Genomic DNA, 19737 nt, shown 5'->3' on the forward strand with positions numbered 1-19737 from the left:
ACTTTTTAATTTAGTCTCTTTCCGTTGGTGAATGTTAAAATTAACTTATGAAATCTTAAGAATTAGTAATTTCTATGTGTTTTCCGACACCAAATGTTGTAGGGTCAGACGGTTGTCCCGTGAAATTAGTCGAAGTGTGCGTAAGCTGACTAGGACACCCACAGATATAAAAAAAAAAAATTGACACATGAAAAACTTTCACGACATCTGTAAGGTGCAGATTCGAACCCACGATCTTTTAGTAAGATATATGTGCCTTAATCATAAAGTAAGCTAGTTCAGGATGACACCGAATATCAATTTATTATAAGTCAATTTTAGTATATACTAAAGTGAGAGATTAAATCGAAAAATATTAAAACGTCATAGAGTGAATTAATACGTTGCAACCAATATAGATTAAATTGAAAAGATATCAAATATTACAGACTAAAATTTGTTACCGATATATTCTAAAATTTAACGTTTATTCATTTTCTAATGTTTGTCGCTGCCAAGTTCCAAGTTCTTTTCATATTTTTAATCTTTTTCGAGAAATGAATAAAATATCGAGAACAGAGGCCCTATCCCCCGAGTGCTGCTCGTTGCCGTCCCTCCGGGATCCGGTCTGAACTCCGTCACCGGAAATAATTGAGGTCTTCCGGCCATTCGGCCACTCAACAACGATGGCGGGTGACTTAAGTAACCCGTTCGCCTCCCCAGAAGAGCGCCCAAAAGCCCTAATTTCCTGTCCTTCCGCGAGTACGAAATCGGGGATCCAACACGAATCAGCAGAAGGCAAATTTCCAGAAAACCAGCTGCCGGAAGACGATAATCCGTCTTCTATCTGTGTAATTTGTTTTTCGGACGATGGGAAAGCGGAGAGAGGCAAGCTCGATTCCTGCGACCACTATTTTTGCTTCGTTTGCATCATGGAGTGGGCGAGGATTGAATCTAGATGTCCTGCTTGCAAGGGCAGATTCACCGCCGTTCATAGAATTCCCAAGGATGGCTGTCGAATCCGTGAACGAATCGTCAATATTCCAATGCGCAATCAGGTTTGCAGCTCTGTAAATGTATATTTACTTGAGAGGATATCCATGAATACCAACTGCTTTATTGTGCTTGAAGATTGACATTTAGCTTTTCTAGGTTTTTAGGGATGAAATTTTTAGGACGTTGAATTTGGATATCGTGTGTTCAATTTTTATGAATTTGTTAATTTTTCGTTTCTGATTTTAGTTCCAATTGTGCAATTTATAGCTTTCTGCAAGTGTAGTTCTTCCCTTTCTGTTGCAACTTGTAGTAATAGGAACAAATTTTCCTAAAGTTACATGGATTGTAAAGAACAATGTAGAAAATTTGAGGATACTTGCTTCGTTTCCAGGACAAGGTCGAAATGTAAGAACTTCTGCATGCTTGATGATCTCTACCAGTTCCATGATTCTCTTTCCTGTTATCTACTAGTTCGAATAGCAACTGCAGAAGTACTATAAAAGATTAAGAATTTTTTTACCCTTCTATAGATCAAAATTACTTAATATGTAATATTGTCTAGGTAATGAAGTATGAAAATGATATGCATTTTTACAGTTACCTCCTTACTAGAAATATGTCGGTCTCTCTCTCAAGTTCTCTAGAGCTTGTTTGGTGTTTATCTAGAAGCAAATTTCAACTTGGGTGTAGATATCCACATAGCTCCACAAGCTTATAACATGTCTCTGGTTCCAGGATCAGTCTGCTACTGGAAATGATATGAATGGGCCTCATGATCCATATGCAGAAACATATTGCACTGTATGCAAGGGTGTAGAAGATGAAGGTCTAATGTTACTCTGTGATCTCTGTGATTCAGCTGCTCATACTTATTGTGTCGGCCTGGGTGCTAATGTGCCAGAAGGTGATTGGTTTTGCCATGATTGCACACTGTCCAGGGCTCAACATGCTGATACTGAAATGGATGCTAGTGGCAATGATCAAAATCAAATAGCAACAGTTGAAGCCCACATTTCCATTTCCGATTTAGTAAAAGAATCGAGTGCTGAAACAGTTGGCATGCCATCCAGAAGAGCCCCTTTACATTCTAATCGTGAGCAACCTTCTATTGTCCCCAGTTGGAGAAGCAGCGTGGCCAAGAAATCATTTCCTAGTCGTGGTGGTAAAGGTGCTGGAACAAGTGCAAGAACATTACACCGCTGTCGCAACATCCATGGTCATATAAGGGCATTACGTGAAAATTGGGGTGCCTTACGAAGGGGGTCATTGAGCTTTCCCTCTAGCTCATCATCATATGGTGGAAACAGTTCTAAACAAGTAATTGGTGCTGCACTAAGCAATAACCAAACAGGTCAACCACACTTTTCAACAGCCAAAAGCTCTCAGCAAGCTTCCGGACCCGAGTGTAATGAGAGCTCTTATGATGTTGAGAAGGCATGGAGGATGATGGAAATTGCAAAGGCAAAGGCTATACGTGAGGGAGATCAAAGCTTGAGATATCCCGCTAGCAGACAAATTGGCGGCATAGAAGTAAAAGATTCCCATACAGCAAAAGGTCAACAGCACAAAATCAAGAAGCTACAGGAACTGACAAAGGATAAGAAGGAAATGGGAAAGCACAGATCGCCAGAGTTGGATGAGCAACTTTGTCGTCCTGTAGCAATTAAGAAGAACAAAGCTTCGAATGGGTTTTTTCCTGCCAGTGCATCCAGTTATGGAGAAACCTCCTTGGGTAACGTGGTCCAGCCGCGTCGAGGTGATTCCATCTATGAAAACGGGAGAAACCCATCAAACAAAATCAGGGTGGATGAAGTTTCATCTTCCTCCAGAACGATACAACCCTCGGAGAAAGGCCATGCTGCTGGTGAGACTCACAATAATCATGATGCCAAAAACGAGATACGGACTCTGGTCAAGATCAATCTAAAACTTCTAAGCAGAGACAAAAATTTGGGTACATTACTATCAAAAGTAAAGCAGTTTGTGCTTTATCTTGTAATGGGATTATATTAAGTTGAGTAATTAGTCTAGATTTATGCAGGATATGAAGGATACAAGGAAGTGGCAAGGGTCGCAACTCACACCATCATGGGTGCATGTGGTTTAGAGCCCCCTCCAAGATGCAGCAAGCGATTCTTATCCTACTCGGTGTGCAGCCATAGAGAAGACGCCCGACAACTCCATAGATCCACTCTAATGCGAGATTCCTGCAGGGAATGCTTCCTTGTGTTCGTGAAGGATGTCGTTAACACCCTGATGTCAGAAAAATTGGGGGCAAGCAGGAACTAAATCGTGTATGTCTATTCTTAAGCAGTACAGTTGTTGTTGTAGGAGTGATGATAAATGTATTGACCGCGGGAGGATTAGAATGAAACCAAAGAGAAAGCTGGTGGGGGACCAGAGTTGAAATTGAAGTTGGAGGGTTATCCATTTTTGGAGTGGCATGGGCAGTGAAATTGGGGTGCGTGTGGTGGTGGGGCGTGCGGCGTGGCGCGCCACTCTTCAGTCAGGACTTTCTTCGAACATGTGGGTGTGGTGGGCCTGCGCACGCCGACGCTACGAGATCACGTGACTTTTCGACAACGTCAGCAGAGAGACACTGAGGGGGACATACATGGGCCCACCAAAACCCAAAACTGACTGATTTTATCGTAGTGGGTGCGGGTGGCTGCTTTTGGAAGCGGGTCCCACACCACACGTGACACCGTCACGAGAAAGAGAAAACGGTTTGTGCATCCGACCACGTGCCTGCGGTCCGTGGAGGCGGCAGGATGGGCACACGTGACCTAACTGCGTCATCACGTGCCTACTCTACAATGGTTTCGGAATTGGGTGCTGTCACCTCATGGCTCATTATTTGTCGCACACGTAATGCGCTCTTTTTCCTTTTCTTTCTTTTTTTCAATATTTAATTTACTTTTCCATCACCCACCAAACCCAAAACAAGCTTTAATTCATATCCATTACTTTTACATTAATTTATGGATAATATTCCTGTCCTTTGAAAATTTTAAAAATATACAAACAAAAACAAATTGTAATAATGAATTGTCAAATAATTTATTTACTACAAATAGTTCTTTCGTAATATCAGAAAATTTCCTGAGATAAGGCTGATTAGTTACTCCCCAAACATTTTCTTTAATTTATACAATATGGACGGCATCCTTATGACCCCCTTTTTTTTTATTTGACAATAATATCTTAATAAAAAGAAAGAAAATAGACAATGGAGGGTGGTGTGGGGCCCGGAAACAGTGAGTTGGCCACGTGAGGCGGAGGTGTCAAATAATCACGTGCTCGTCACGGATTCTGCGCCGGTGGTCTTGACTTAATATTTGTTAACTGATCCCTAAACGGATTCCTTCCCAGTTCCCCCCATGTTTCATGCTACTCCCTCCATTTAACTAATTCCTTTTCAACCAATAAAATAATAATAAAATCCATACTAATAATTCCTTTTTTTCCATATTAATTAGTTATATTTTAGTCCCCAATTTTTTTTAATGAAGAATTAATTCAAATTGACACTTATGAATAAATATTTCTATGCATATAATGATTGAACAAATAAATAAATAATTCCTACCCCTTTTATTTTATCCACATTTATCTCAACTTGTTATATTTTATACTCAAATTTGTACCAAAAAAAACCAAACCCCATATTAGGCATTATAATATGATAATTCATGAGGTCTACGGATTAGAAATGCCCCTAACATCATTCAAATTAAACTATAACAAACTTGAAAGATTAGTATTAGTTGAGATTAAATATTATATTACGTAAATTCATACATGTTTATAATGATACAAAACTAATTTAATTGGAATATTTATTTGTACAATCTATAATCAACATCGTTGTAGATAAGTATAAAGTTGTTTTAACTCAATTAGATAATAAAATATGATTTAGAAAACTATGTTTTAACTCAATTAGATAATAAAATATGATTTAGAAAACTAATGCAAACAATTAAAAGGTTGTTCACCCGTTAAATCAAATAGATTGAAACTAATCAACAACCTAAAAGCTTTTATGTGTTATGTCAAATGTCCCATAATTAATTAACGTGCAAGTTGGAAAGTTTCGAGTATTTGTAGAGAGAACAATTGCTAATTTGTTTAAAATAATCAAGTCAAGTAATTTCTATTTTTTTTTAAATTTTTAAGCATGTAATATCACATATATGACTATTTTTGTATTCTTCTCGCTCTAACATTTTTTCACGACTTTTCAAAAAGATCGAGACATTTATTTTAAATATGAATCATAAATAATGTGTGAGTACATTAGTTCCCTGATGAATAAAGATATATAAACAAAATTGTAAATGGTTATATTATATATTCATCCATGCTATTATAGAGAAAGAGAAGCCATTCTTTAATTGCATTATCGTGAAATTTATTCTAATTAAGTTAGTTTAGTTGATTCTGTGGATGTTACTTTTTTAAGATGTGCACATGGAGATGGAGGAGAAGTGATTGTGAATATAAATGTAAATACATAAAATATATTTATTTATTTATATAAAGAAGAAACAAAGAGGGAGAATATGCCAAAAAAGTGAGCCTATTTTTTGGGGATTAGATTAAACAAAAACAAAACACATATTCAAAAAGGAAAGGGTTGTCAGTCACGTGATTATCTCGCCCCTCCCACCAACATCCTTTCCCCTCAGTCATACCTTTCTTCAAAAAAAAAAAAAAATATATATATATATTTTTTATTTTATTGATAGACATTTTCACAGATGGATAAATGTAAATAAATGATACACTTGAAATAGTGGGTTGAGATATTGTGGAAGGAAAAACTAGAACATTTCAAGGCTATCTTGTCTTTCTCGTGAGTGAATTTGGATTGGATTTTTTCATTTTACTATATTTCTAAATTAAAAAAATAATGTTGTTATATTTGCAGCTATGTATGTGAGAGCAAAAAAAAATCTAAGATTATAATATATCAAAGATATTTTTATCCATAGTTTTATCTCTTGATTTGAATCCATTTGTGTTCATGTATTTGACTATTAATTAAAAAATTATAAATTTTTCTTAAAATTTAGAAATTCTGTCCATGCAAGATTTTGGTTTAGAACTATATAGTTGCATCGTTTCATTGAACAGTAGCAAAAATAAAATTGTGAAGGTATATGTCTCACTCAGAATCTCTTTTGAATTTATTGGATTTGGGTCGACTAAGTTCTAATCATCTAGCTTGAGCCATATCATAACTTTAGTTTATAAAAAATTTGATGGGTAATTTCAGTCTTAACACGTTCAAATCCTTGCTTCAACTTATCCGAACTAAAAAAATCATAGTATTGTGGATTACAGCTTAGTTAGGGCGAATAGAAAATTGGACTCCACGGAAAAGAAAAATATATGTAATGGCAAATTAAAATAACAATTTCCACAAGTTGGGATTGCCGAAAAAATATTAGAAAAACAAATCGGGATTGACGCTCCGGCGAGGGGCTAATAATAAATTAATCAAATTAAATTAAAATAAACCCCGTTGTCCGTCTCCGTGGACGGTAACGCCGTGAATGAAACGGCGTCCCCTCACCCAACGGAAAACGACGAAAACAGACGAACGAAAAAGTTAAAGAAAGAAACAGAGAGAGAGAGAGTATATATAAAGATGCTGAATCCGCCGCGAGAGAGAGACTGCGACTCCGCCCCCCGGCGCTGTGAGATAGCGCTGCAGCGTTTTGTTTTGGTTTGATTTTTTAAACAAGGGCAGAGAAGAAGAAAAAGAGATATTCCAATTCCAATTCCAACACAACACAGAGAGAGAGAGAGAGAGAGAGAGAGAGAGAAAAGAGCGTTTTGTTTGTAAGCGGCAATCCGAAGCAGATTCTTTGCCATTTTCCATCTCTAATTCTCTCCCTATTTCAGTTTTCAATTTCAAAATCCACTTTGATTCTCAACAACCTCTTCACTTTGTGTGACGAACTCGATCTTCGCTCTTCTGATTGAATTAATTAGGTACTCCGATCCTCTCTGCTTTATTTTTGGTTTTATATTATATATATATATATCTCTCTCTCTCTCTCTTTTGTTCATCCGAATTTTTTGTTATACAATATAATTCATCTTGTTCTTCTACTGCTGAAGCCGGAACTCAATTATTATTTCTCTTCTGGAGATGTTTTTGTGGAGTAACAATCAGAGAAGTAGTACAGTCCGATCGCTGAAAAGCTAAAAAGTGAATGCGCCTTTCAGATCTCCACACCGAGGCATATATTCTCCGATCCGCCAGCTTTTGCAGGTGTTCACGTCGTCCTGAACGATTCAATTCTGGCTGGAAAAGGATTTTCGAATTCAGCGAGAGAATTCGACTATTTGGAGGGCTTCGAATTCAAAATCCAGAAATTACGCGACGAATTCGCGGAAAACTGTTCCCAATTAGTACGTCCTCGGTAATTCTCCCAATAGTCGACGATGGAGCTTCCCCAACCCCCCCGTCCCCTCGGAAACGAAGGTGTTAATTCTTCTGTTCGCAGAACACAATTTCTTCAAACTTCATCAAATATCTGTGATCTCTCGAGTTTTTTTTTTTTTGGATTAAATTGAGTTTTTGGAAATTAAATGAATGATTTGATTGAGCAGCATGTTAATTTGTGAGGTGTTGGTTGTACAGGACGGAAACCAACACATGACTTTCTGTCGTCACTCTATAGTCATTCAACTGTCCAACAAGATCCATGCCACTCCTTCCAAGGTATTATTCCCTCTCTAATCAAAACTGCCCATTTAATTACAGTTTTATTGCACTAATTTAACTTTTTACACATTCAAATTCTAATAAAATTCAACTCAAATTTTAATCTCCATCGCTGTATTCTAATTCTATTGTTATTCACATAAAAATCTCCATTATTTTAGACCCAAAATCAATAGGCTTAAGACTCAAAATTTTATGATTGGTTGGGCGTTTGTTTTTGATAAAGGCCATGGTCTATTTTCTGTATTTATTCAAATCACTTTTTGTTTGAAAATGAAATTATGGATGTCCCTGCACGTGACCTCTAATAAAATCATGGATCTAGGGCACAAATTAAGAGAGGGGGTGGGCTCAATTGAACAGATGTTGAGTAATCCACCTTTAAAATTTTAAATGATAAATATAGAAAAAAGAGATATTAAAATAATTTTGCAAACTTAAAAAAAAAATGAAGAGCTGTGAATTGAATACAGAACAGGCTCACCGAATTCCATAAAGGAAAATGAAAGGCTGAGCATGTGGCCAGTTGGCGCAATCTGATTGGTTTATCCTTTCGATGTGGGACCCACTTAGGGTTTCGACAACTGACTTGACGTATCGCACATTCTGGATAAGCGATTAGCAAATTCAGTTCAGATGACCGTCGGGAACCGCTTAAATCTGCAATTTTTTTTTTGTTTTCTTTTTGCTGAAAAAAGCGCATGCTTCTTTGCTTCTGAATAATTTCCATCATAAATAAAGCGAATCTATTCTTACTGCCCCCACCACGCGTATCTCTTACGAGATCCTCATTATAAAGTAGTGTTCATTTGAATTGGGACTTTGAAATTCTTGCATTCAGATTGTTCTTGTTTCTGGGGACAATTATTTGTTCAATTCGTTTTGCCAATTATTGCCATATTTGTGGACATTTTGGGTAAAAGACTTTGTTGATTACAGTACATGTAATTTGTCCGGAAGACTCTAATAATAAGTATTATCGATTTAGTCCCTTGCGATTAATTGCATTAGTATTAATTTAGAAGCCATATGGCTGCATTTGGATTAATGATGATATTTTTTCTATTTTTGTGAGAACAGGAGGGTATATTAAAACGCATGATTTTCTACGTCCGCTGGAACGGATTGGGAAGACATGTGCCAAGGAAGAGACAACGGTCAATGTGTCAGCGCCGCCGTTAGCAGCTCCTCCGGCTCAGAATTCGCGTCTTCTACCAGGTGGAATTGGTTCTTACAGTATAAGCCACATTTCTTATTTCAACCAGAGGGCTCCAAAGCCAGAAGGATCGGTGTTTTCAGTTGCTCAACCGAGTAACACTGACAAAAGTGATGATGACTCCCGCTGTAGTTCTTTGTCTGGAAGTGGCTTCACGTTGTGGGAAGAATCTGCAGTTAAAAAGGGAAAGACAATGAACGAGAATTTGGGCGAAAAGCCCGGTTTAAGGGGTAAAGTTTTTATCTTTATTTGCTTTTCAGTTCTAATCATTCGTGTACAACCAGCCCATATGCGACATCTGTGTGGGATTCTAAAAAAATTAACATGGTTGTTCCCTCTTAAGGGTCGTTCAAATAATTACAGTTTTCAATTTCTCTTTCGTATATCTGATCGTATAAAATTGTCTTAGTCTGTTAAATCAATTAGTGTTCTTATCAACTCTAATTTTTGTTTGTTTTTCTTGCATGGATTATTGGATTACATGGATTAGAATTCGAATATATATGGAGTTCTTGGTATTAGCGCATATTTTTCCTTTATCATTTGAGTTTTCCAATTACGTTGCTTCCCATTTCAACGGATCTCGTGTTCTTCCTTGCAGAATCAACGGCGAAGATTGAGCAATGGGCCGTTTCGACGGAGCGGCCATCGCAATCATCATCAAGCAACCATCGCAACAGCTTCAGCTCTCTCTCATCCTCTCAGTCAGTCACTTCTCTAAACGTCTATATTCTTATTTTGGTTTCCCAATTATTTAAATACTGAGACTGGACTTCCTGGAAATTTTCGAGCAGGCCTTCAGGCCAGAGGAACCGGAGCTTTGATGAGATGTTAAAGTCCGCGGTGAAGGTTTCCTCCGAGGAAGAGGAACTAGACGACGGCAAAGTATTTGTTATTAAGAAGGAATCATCACCATCCACTGCCTACGAAGGTACATTATTCTCGCAGATTTCATTCTCTGGGTTGTTTTGTGTACAAAATTTTGACTACTAGATTATAAATAACGATAAGCCACTTTAAGGAAAATGTATCAGAAATGATGGAGCTGATATATGTTTTTATGACTTTGAGGAATTTTTTTTCCAGGAAAACTCTCTTCGATTAATATTAATCTTTCTGGAAATCTTGAATTAACAGGTGAATTGAGGATAAATGTCGGAGGAAAATGCTCTGATCAGAAGGCTAACACGCCGAGGTCCAAACATTCTGCAACAGAACAGCGCCGAAGGAGCAAAATTAATGATAGGCAAGTTTCCACCGACATACGTTAGTTCAATGGCAGACGTGTCCTTTTCCATAACATATGTATATATTTTCTTATAAGACGCAATTAGTGGAAGAATCACTTTAGCGTTCATTTCCATTTCTCATGAAGGTAAACATTACATGCAGATTTCTGAAGTTGAGAGAAATTATTCCTCGTAGCGACCAGAAGAGAGACAAGGCATCATTTCTGTTAGAGGTAAATGTGCATCTCACTTGGTGATATTTCACTTCTCTTTCGATTATGGTGCGTTGTAGATTGATTTCCGAACATGTTTCCAGGTTATAGAGTACATTCAGTTTCTACAAGAAAAGGTTCGCAAGTATGAAAGCTCTCACCAAGGATGGTACCCTGAACCGACGAAATTAATTCCCTCGGTAAATACTCCATTCTCCCTAGAAAAAAAAAAGGTTCCCGATTTTTTTCTGTGCTCCACTAAACTTAACAGTTAGCTATCTAATCTGTAAACCGTCTGACCCTCTGTTGTGCAGAGGAACAATTGCAATCCAGCACAATGTTACATTGATCAATCTCAAATAGCAAAGAGTAGTCCTGTATTTATATTTGCTGCCAAGTCCGACGAGAAAAATAATCCTCACTCTTCAGCGTTTCCGAGGTACTCGCTCTATCCAGTAGAATCTGAAATTAGTACCGCCACTACTTTCAGAGGAACGGATCACCATCCTGGAACAACCAACAAAGCAACACCCTACCCGATGTCGCAGCCACGCCATTTCACACCTGTCGTAGGTGAAGGTGCAAAAACTAAATTCCATTCTCAATTGGCATATGATTCAGACAACAAACCATGTGAAGCGCAACCAGCATCATGTGAGATGAGATCATGTTCTAACGACGTTGCTGCTGTTGGTAACAAGCTGAAAAAACCTGAGCAGAGTGTTGAAGGTGGTAGAATTAGCATCTCAAGTGCCTATTCTCAAGGGTGAGTATATTCTTATTATATCTGCTTGTTTAATATGTATATTCTGATATATCATTTTTTTTCAACCGATCAATAATAAATTTAGTGACCATCAAGACTGACACTTAATTAGAGCTTTGATTTGTCAATTAAGCGACATTAGATTTGGTTTGTTGATGAGCAGGTTGTTGAATATTCTCACACAAGCGTTACAGAGTTCTGGAGTGGATATGTCTCAGGCCAGCATCTCCGTACAGATAGAACTTGGAAAGAGGACCAATTATAGAGAAACTGTCCCTACGTCTGCTATTGTGGTAAACCAGTTCTTCATAGCACTATAAAATGAACGTCCGTTTACTAGTTGCATCAACTTTTTGGGGCAGAACTTTTCCCCCTTTTCTTGAATTTTCTTTGTTGTGTTTATAGGATGATTCTGTTCGCCCAAGTGATGGAGGGACCATTCGTACCAGAGTTGCAGCTACGGAGCACTTGGAGCAGGCCTTAAGCAAGAAGCAGAAGACATAAAAAGAGAGGATATAACAAGTGTTCTCCCATTAATTCAATTTAATTATAACATGGATCACTTCATTTTTTTATTATAATTGGGATTTGGAGCTTTGCTCCTCAATACCCTGGAGAATCAAGGCTCAAACGTGAGACCGCTAAGCCAGCATGATTAAGAGAGCCTATGTCCTTACCAACCAAGCCGCTCTTTGGGGCTACATCGCTTCAGTTTTACGTTCCATTTCTTCCATGGGGTTTATGGTCTTTCAGTTATATGGGAATCTATGGCATCTGACCCAGATTGATTGTACATTAGGGTAGTTTATTTTCGTATTATTGGGAATCGCCACTTTTCCCCATGAATGTGAGTATTGTAGCTAGTTTTGATTTTTCTTTTTTGGGCATTCCCCATCTGGTGAAGCTGTAGCCTGCTTGGAAGTTGGGCTTCCCTAAAATATTTAGAGGCTTTTTTATCATGTAAAGACTTTCATTCGATGTAAAATTGGTCTCATTGCTCGTTTTTCTTGTTTATTTTTAGGAATGAATCAATAACAAAACGTGTGTAGTTTGCTCTTGAACCAAGCACTGATACTCTGCTAATAGTTTCTTTTAGACGTCTATTCTTTCTCTTCTCAAAATCTTTTTCTACACTTTTTGTATTCAAAAAACTCAACTAAACCGAAAATGTTGTGAATTAATTTGATTCTCTACTTGTGTTAAGCGAAATGAAAAATTACTACCCAACTGTAATTAAAAATAATGTCATTATTTTTACGGTACAAAACAAAAGCAACACATTGTGTGGTTTTTCAAATACAGAAATTGTCAATACTATGAACTATTTCACAAATGTTCAATATTTGTAATTTGATAATTTTCAAGTGGGCCCATCATAAATGAGTTCTATTTTTGACAAATCTCTAAATATTAGAGTTTTTCTAATTGTATTGTTATCTCTTTCAAATATGGCTTTTTAGTTTTTAACTTTGTAAATTTGAAAATATCAAACGTAAATGATACTTCCATTTTGCTATTTTTGTAAGTTTCTCAACAGTAAACGCTCAAATTGACTTATCATTAGAAAAAATTATATTGAAATTCCTTGCCAACAAATCACAAAGTCAACTAGTACGAATTTGATATATATATTTTAAATTTTATTCTGGAATAGAATATAATAAATTTAAATGATATTTTAATAGGAGGGAGTGAGGTAAAAAGAATCATAAGAAAATAATTATGTTTACTTTGCTGGCACGACTCCATTATCTCCCCCTTTTCGGGATGTCCACGCTATTTCTATGTTCAAACCACACACACACACACACGAAAAAAAAAAAAAAAAAGGTTGAGTATTTCTATAACAAAATTCAAAGTTGAGTATTTCTAATCTCCCAGAAATCATTGGAATTATGAGTAATTATGAGAAGAGAAATATTGTATGGACACCCACTTCTTGTCTACTCTTCGAATCTCAGACAATTAGAATTCAAATTCAACCCCTTGTTTCACACGTTACCAGAATTGCCAGCCAGCTTCCATGGCCATGCGCATTCATGATTCCTCCCCCCATTATCTTCCATTTACAAAATGAAATATCTCCTACAAATCTGCAAACCCCTTTCAATATTTTTAATTCAGTTCACACTTTGAATTCTTTCTAAACTTATAATTTGATATGCTGCTGCATCATTTAATTTGATTTCACCAGACAAATGGCAATCAGCACAAATTTGGACCTTAGCTACCAAAAAAGCAATTGAACAGGATAATGAAGATGATCCGGAATCAAATGAAAATAATCATAAAAATCAATGAATCTGATTGCCTATTGTCTTTTGATAGGCAAAGTGGAGATCAGAGGGTGGGTGGGGGTGGAAGGAAAAGTGATCTAACCTTTCCTAAATACATAAATATGAAACTACCTGTGCTTATTGGGAAAGGGGTAAAAATAAACAAATTTTCACTCCCTATAGCTCCCCTCCTAACTAATATGAAGACTGAGGCTAACACTGGGAGTGAGGCAATGAACTATGAGAAGAAGGAAAAAGAAAAAAAAAAAAAAAGAGGTTGTGCGATTCATACCAATTCATCTCTGTGTACAACAATGGCTGCCTATGCAATTTGATCTACTGCTCTCATCTTGTAACAGCAAGGTAGCTGGTTATATACGACCATGTTGCACAATAGTTTCCATATGTCGAACAAAATAACGTCCTCCAACTGGCTTCTTATGTACTCAGGGCTTTTCTAGATACAAAGTTCTTGACATCGATAATCTTTGATTAATCCCATCAGTTCAATTCTCCATGTACCGAAATGTCACAATCCCTACATACAAAACTCACATTAGTCTCTTCAGCACTGGAGTGGAAATGAACCCATCTTGTTCCTCCGACGGTGGCAAACATTCTTCAGGGTTGGCATAGAAATAATCCTCTTCTTTAGGTTTGTCTTGGATCACCAGCCTTTTTGCTGGTTTCCCCATGCGGTCTGTGTGGGCTTCTTTTACAGCCGAAGAGAACTCGTCCCAGCTTAACTTTCCACTGTTGTATTGATCTATCAAATCAACAAGTATCTTTCTGTCCAACAGTATGGTCTTCTTAAACCCAAGAAATCTAGGACATCACAACACATAAGAAGTCACATATCAGTAATTACATACTTTGACACCTAAAAATCAGCAGAGTCACAATAGGTAGATACTAAATTTCGATAAGTTTAGCTGAATATCATCTCCTCATAAGGAGTTCTTCATGTGCAGTAAATAAATGTAAGTCGCATCATATAGTACCTGCGATGACCTTCAACAACTTTAGCCATATTCCCATCATATGTAGGAATGAATATATCACTTTCCAACGAGACAAGGTAATCTAATGCAGCCATCTGGGATGAGTGATTCTGAAAGAACCTGAGGTCAGAAGGTTTTAGCAGTGTCTCTTTCTTGACCTATTTCAACAAAAGCAGAGGCAACTTGTAAGGACAAGAAAACATATGATAATGGAACACAAAAACTGGTGCGTAACTAATCTACAGACCAGTTTTGGATATGCCTTTGCAAGACTCTCCAGTCTCCTGTGTCCTCCATAGATTTCACCAGCTGCAATATAAATCTGAAAATTAGAATCAACGCCCAGAGCCCTCAGGGTAAGTGCAGTTTCCTCTGGGGTCAACGGACACAGCCCATCTTTCCTTTTCAGGTCAGAGTCTATTACTTTCTCTTTCCACCATGGATATGCATATCTGCATGGATAAAGTGAGTTTGAATGAGAATGCAAAAGAGTTTGCAAATAGCCCAATACCAAAAACTGAAAAATAAAAACGTAAACGTCACCTCATTCTTGTCAATTCTTCTACTTCTTCACTGTTACAACCTTGAGTACAGCCTGAAAAAGCCAACATATCCATCTCATACCTAAGATGAAGCACTAGGAAAGGGCCATTTTGTCTAAGGAGCTTGACAACCCTTCTTCCTAACTGCTCTATCTCTGAGGTGAATCTCAGAGCACTATAGTTTACTCGACATCTCAGCTTCTGTAACTCCTTTGGTTGGGCATTGTTGGCAAGTCGGGCATCAGTTCGGTTCAGATGTAAAACTTTGTGCTTCTGAATCAGGGGAAGAATCTATAATTGGAAAACAAAAAAAGGGGGCAAATAGTTTTCAAAATTGTGTAAGAAAGACAGAACAAATAAAATTAGGGAGTTCTTCATATGTTTGGAAATAACATTGATATGATAGGTACAAAGGTATCTACATGAACATAAAGAAAACTAACCTGATTGTGATAGTATGAAATGTCAGACCAACTAATAGGTGGCATAGAGTAAATCTTCCGTTGTTTAAATCTCTTCTTGAGCCCCATAGGCAACTCTCTTATGATGCGTACTTGATCTCTCAATGATCCAATGAAATGTTCCACATCAAATATATCTTGAAATTCACTGAAACGTTTAAGGTTTTTGCAATTCAACCATATGAAGTTTCGTCCAGCCCGAGATGAATGAAAAGGAATGAAAAATAACGCACCTGGGATCAGCCCAGAATGAGGTTTTATCCAATTCGGGTACTATAAGGGTGACATTCAAATATCTTGCGATAGCAACCATGTCACATATCTGCACAACATACAGAGAAGGGAAAGGGGGAGTCAAAGTAGGGTTATTTGAGTATAGAGATTGTAAGAAATGCAGTATGCACATCGACTACCACCCACCGCTCCTCTCATTTGGTTGAGCCCCCCATTGCACGACACCATCAAGTAGCCATTGTTCTTGTAATATCCTGAGGGAGCGAATCAAATTTCACAGATAAGAATAGCAGCAAATTTCCCTTTAATTGTAAGTAAAAACTTAAGTTTCGGAAATAGTTAAAATAAAATTGACAATAACCCTTCTGTGTTTCCAAAAATGAAATGGAAAATTTCACACGATTCCTCCGCTAACTTAAGAATGAAAAGGGGAAATTGCCAAGCAACAAAATCAATTTCAATACACCTCCAAAAAGACAGGCAGATAAGAAAATGGTATCTACATCATTTTCAGAAATTTCCAATTCCAAGAACGAAAAACAGTTCTAGAAAGCACAGCTCATCATATCTGACCAGTTAGGCAGTGTTTCACTAACAACAATTGAAATCAAAACTTGAAAGTATAAAATTAAGAAAACTCACTTTTCGGAGGAAGTACTATTTTGGGCGGAACTGAAAGGGTTTTCTCCTGAATTCCTAACACAGCAGCGGCCGCCGATTCCTGGGAAAAACAAGAGGGCCATCCTTTCAAGACTCCAGGCCCCCACACCTCCCGTAGCGAAATCAATTGGACGATGCAAGTCCAGAGCAAAACGGTGGTGGTTAAACGGATTAACCACGGCCGAACTCTGGACCCAGATGAAACCGTCGAGATCTTTACTTTATCGACTTTGCTCTCTCCTAGCGCTTTCAATTCCATCACCGTAGAGTCACTAAGCTTCCTCCGACTTCCCTCTATCTTGCACATTTCTGTTCCTCTTGGCCGTGCATTAAGTCAAGAAATCGACAAAGTGAACCCCCCTCCCCTCCCCTCCTGATCTATGTATTATATACTAATATCAGGAAATCAAGAAGAGACCCCTCCCCCTAAACTCGATCTGTTCCGTATTCGTTGAATGCCGGATCAGAAACGTAAAAAACTAACAAATACAGCCAAAACTGAATTATATATATTGCGAATAAGTTAAAACAGAACGAAAGTGCAGGCCGTCTAGTAAGCTAATCCCCGAATCTCCAAGATTCATAACGCGCAGATACGGTTGGGGAAACCAGATCAAAACAAGATAGCAACTAAAACAAAAATCCCGGACCTCTGAGAAAACGAACCTTCAGCACCAATTCTTCCTTCGAAACAACAGAAAAAAATATGTTGAAATTCAAAATACATCCACAAACTATACTTCCTTCATTCCTTCCTTCCTTCCTTCCGCAACCTACATTACCGAAATCTCCGTTGTTGACCCCCCGAAATCAGTCCCCTCAAAGAAACGAAAAAACATTAACAACATCCTCCAGAGATTCTTGGAAATTCAAATTCGAAATTGTAAAACGATGATTCTACAAATAGAATTTTTCGGCGGTAGAAGATCGTCTTCGCATCGCCAGTACGTCGCCGCGAATACCGAGGGCGCTGTTGAGAATATATAGGAATCGGAGGGAGAGAGAGAGAAAAAGAGACGCACCGGTGGGTGGATGGATGGATGGAGTCGGGTCTGGGCTTTTCGGCCGTGGGCTCGGGCTCGGGCTCAACTAGGACCCATGCAGGTCACCGCACTGTCACGGTCATCCAACACTGTCCACTGACATTCTTCCACGTGTTACTTCGAGAACACGGCTTAAAAGAAATCTCGCGTGGCCGTGGGTCTGGGGTGGTGAAATAATCGCCGATAAGATCCAATCTGACGACATACGCCGACAACTCGCGATAATTTCACCAAATCACGCTTCCCTGATTGAATTTTGCAGTCGGTGGCCGTAGATTTGAGTTTTCTTTTCTTTAATATTTTTTTAGCTTGACATGGTAGCCACTCACAGAATTTATTTTGTTTTTTTTCTTAATTTTTTTTAGTAACACCGTTACCTACTTCATTTCTTCATTTTATTTCTATAAATAATTTGTAATATTGATAAACCCTACCTCATTTTTAATAAGATTATGACGTGACATATATAGAATGAGAGAAGTATTTATACTCTACAAAATTTTCTTAATTTATCAAAATTACTATTTATTTATCATAAATAAAATCATTTTTGTTTTTGAGGAGAAAATATGTTAAATTATATATTTCATTTCTACCATTTAAGTCGTGTTTGGTTACATTTTTCTTTCAAATTTTCACATTTTTGTCTATTTAAAGTTTTGGTAAATTATAAATTTGATTCATAAAATTTCATAATTGTGTATGGTTCTAAAATTTTCAATATTATATTTAAAAAATATGTATTAGATCTTTAAACTTTCAATTGTGTAGTTAATAAATCTCTTACCTTTTAAATTTTATTTTTTTCGTAAATTTTAAAAATTAAGTAGGTTAACGATATATTAGATATAAAATTAAAAATTTAAGACCTATTAAATATAGCATTTAATCTGCATACTAAATATTTTATAAAATTCATAAAATAACTTTGAGTCTTTTAGAATTTTTGTCATTGAATTTTGGTTAGTTGGCCGGATTAAATTTGGGAGATTACTTACGTGAGTTAGTAGATCAGCCTGACTACTTAAATTTATGATGTAGCTTAATAATTTTTTTTAATTACAAATAATTCCAAAAATTTAGTGTGAATATCTAAAAGCATGGAAATTCAAAATATATAGCGTAGGAACTGAATTTGACATGTATAGATATTTTTTAAATAACAAAAATAATTTTTTTATTATGAAATATAAAATAAAAATATTATTTTATCATTCTTCTATTATTGGCAGGGGTTGAAATAATGCAATTATATATATTTTTTATTATTAAAAGGGAGAAAAATCGAGAAATGAAAGAACTAATTTTAAATAATTAAATTTGTTGATGAATATATTATATTATATTCTTCCATTTTTAATCTATGAATATTATTTGTACTCTTATATTTAATTATTTTATTCAAAGTCCTGAACCCGTGATATCATTTTCAAGATTTTGACTGCAGATATTATATTTAAAGAAACATCTTACTGTCACGAGGATCATTTTGTTTCCTCATTTTTTATTATTCTTTTGTAATTTCAATTACAACTTCTTTTTTTTAAAAAAAAAAAATTAATGTAGTTGTTAATTTTATAACAAGAATGCAAACATAATCTTTTTTTTTTTTTTTTTTTACTTCAAGAATGCAAACACAATCTTATAAATTGAAAGTAAACAAAAATATTTGATAGGAGACTTTAATTTCATAAGTGTTGTGGTGTAAAGCATAATATTCTTTGGACCACTTTAATTAAACTTATAAATTAGCAAATTAGCTGGGGAGACTTTAATTTTTTATGGCTAATTCTTGGTACTCCATTTAATATTTGTTAAAACGAACGGTTGAGATTCGTTCATAAATATTAATTAATCTGTAATGAATCAGGAATATTTCTTATGTGATTGGTGGACAATATTTGAAAAGAATCATATAGCTACGATTAAATGAAGACCAATGTTTAATATTATTTGCAGTATGGAAAAGTTCGGAAATTAAAGCTAAGATTGATGTGTGGAGATATTATTTGTACTTCTAGTATTGCCCTTTAGCTCAAAAGAGATTTTTCTTATATATATTTATTATTATTATTATTATTATTATTGTTTTTTGCGAGTGAAGCATATTGCTAAAGTTCAAAGAGATAAATGTCATTTATTTTAATTCAAATTAAGTAAGACACATTTATTAAAGTGGGGATGGAAATGAATAGAAACATCTATAAATGGAAAATTGTAGAATTTAAATTGAAATTCTAATATTGTGTTAGCTAAAAAATAGTTCGGAAGTGAAATTTAAAAAAAAAAGGGTTAAATATATGTTTTAGTCCCTAATTTTTAGGTGTTTTTTCAATTTAATCTTTATTGTTTCAAAAGTTTCAATTTAATCTCTTATGTA

At 36.2% G+C, this 19737-nt stretch overlaps 3 protein-coding genes and 1 long non-coding RNA gene across 6 annotated transcripts; 2 read left to right on the forward strand and 2 right to left on the reverse strand.

The window, feature by feature from the left end:
• Positions 1-437: 437 nt before the first annotated feature.
• Positions 438-3974, forward strand: LOC111008874 (uncharacterized). Of its 2 annotated transcripts, none has more exons than XM_022281731.2 (3): positions 438-1037; positions 1711-2929; positions 3007-3224. In XM_022281731.2, exons 1-3 carry the CDS (start codon positions 666-668, stop codon positions 3021-3023), a joined length of 1608 nt encoding a protein of 535 aa, XP_022137423.1. In that variant the 5' UTR covers positions 438-665; the 3' UTR covers positions 3024-3224. The 2 variants fall into 2 exon arrangements, with proteins under 2 accessions (XP_022137423.1, XP_022137422.1); XM_022281730.2 differs by having other exon boundaries at positions 440-1037; positions 3017-3974.
• Positions 907-1714, reverse strand: LOC148212602 (uncharacterized). Its single transcript, XR_015789937.1, has 3 exons — positions 1577-1714; positions 1356-1458; positions 907-1047 (listed from the first exon to the last, which is right to left on the reverse strand). It is a non-coding gene; the product is annotated as an uncharacterized LOC148212602 (long non-coding RNA).
• A 2680-nt stretch (positions 3975-6654) lies between the features above and the next one.
• On the forward strand, positions 6655-12201 carry LOC111008815 (transcription factor BIM1). Of its 2 annotated transcripts, none has more exons than XM_022281628.2 (12): positions 6655-6978; positions 7108-7474; positions 7634-7714; positions 8798-9163; positions 9535-9637; positions 9728-9864; positions 10071-10179; positions 10326-10395; positions 10479-10574; positions 10689-11140; positions 11304-11433; positions 11546-12201. In XM_022281628.2, the coding sequence occupies exons 2-12, from the start codon at positions 7435-7437 to the stop codon at positions 11642-11644; spliced, it is 1683 nt and encodes a 560-aa protein (XP_022137320.1). In that variant the 5' UTR covers positions 6655-6978; positions 7108-7434; the 3' UTR covers positions 11645-12201. The 2 variants fall into 2 exon arrangements, with proteins under 2 accessions (XP_022137320.1, XP_022137321.1); XM_022281629.2 differs by having other exon boundaries at positions 7139-7474.
• Positions 12202-13408: 1207 nt separating this feature from the next.
• LOC111009016 (rhamnogalacturonan I rhamnosyltransferase 1) lies at positions 13409-17357 on the reverse strand. The gene is made up of 8 exons (XM_022281925.2): positions 16297-17357; positions 15841-15908; positions 15654-15742; positions 15403-15568; positions 14961-15250; positions 14665-14869; positions 14418-14575; positions 13409-14241 (listed from the first exon to the last, which is right to left on the reverse strand). The coding sequence occupies exons 1-8, from the start codon at positions 16619-16621 to the stop codon at positions 13968-13970; spliced, it is 1575 nt and encodes a 524-aa protein (XP_022137617.1). The 5' UTR covers positions 16622-17357; the 3' UTR covers positions 13409-13967.
• Between the last annotated feature and the right edge of the window lie 2380 nt (positions 17358-19737).

This window comes from Momordica charantia, assembly GCF_013281855.1.
Source record: "Momordica charantia cultivar OHB3-1 chromosome 3 unlocalized genomic scaffold, Mcharantia_2.0 BLBB01000003.1, whole genome shotgun sequence".
In the NCBI taxonomy this organism is placed as follows: Eukaryota; Viridiplantae; Streptophyta; class Magnoliopsida; order Cucurbitales; family Cucurbitaceae; genus Momordica; species Momordica charantia.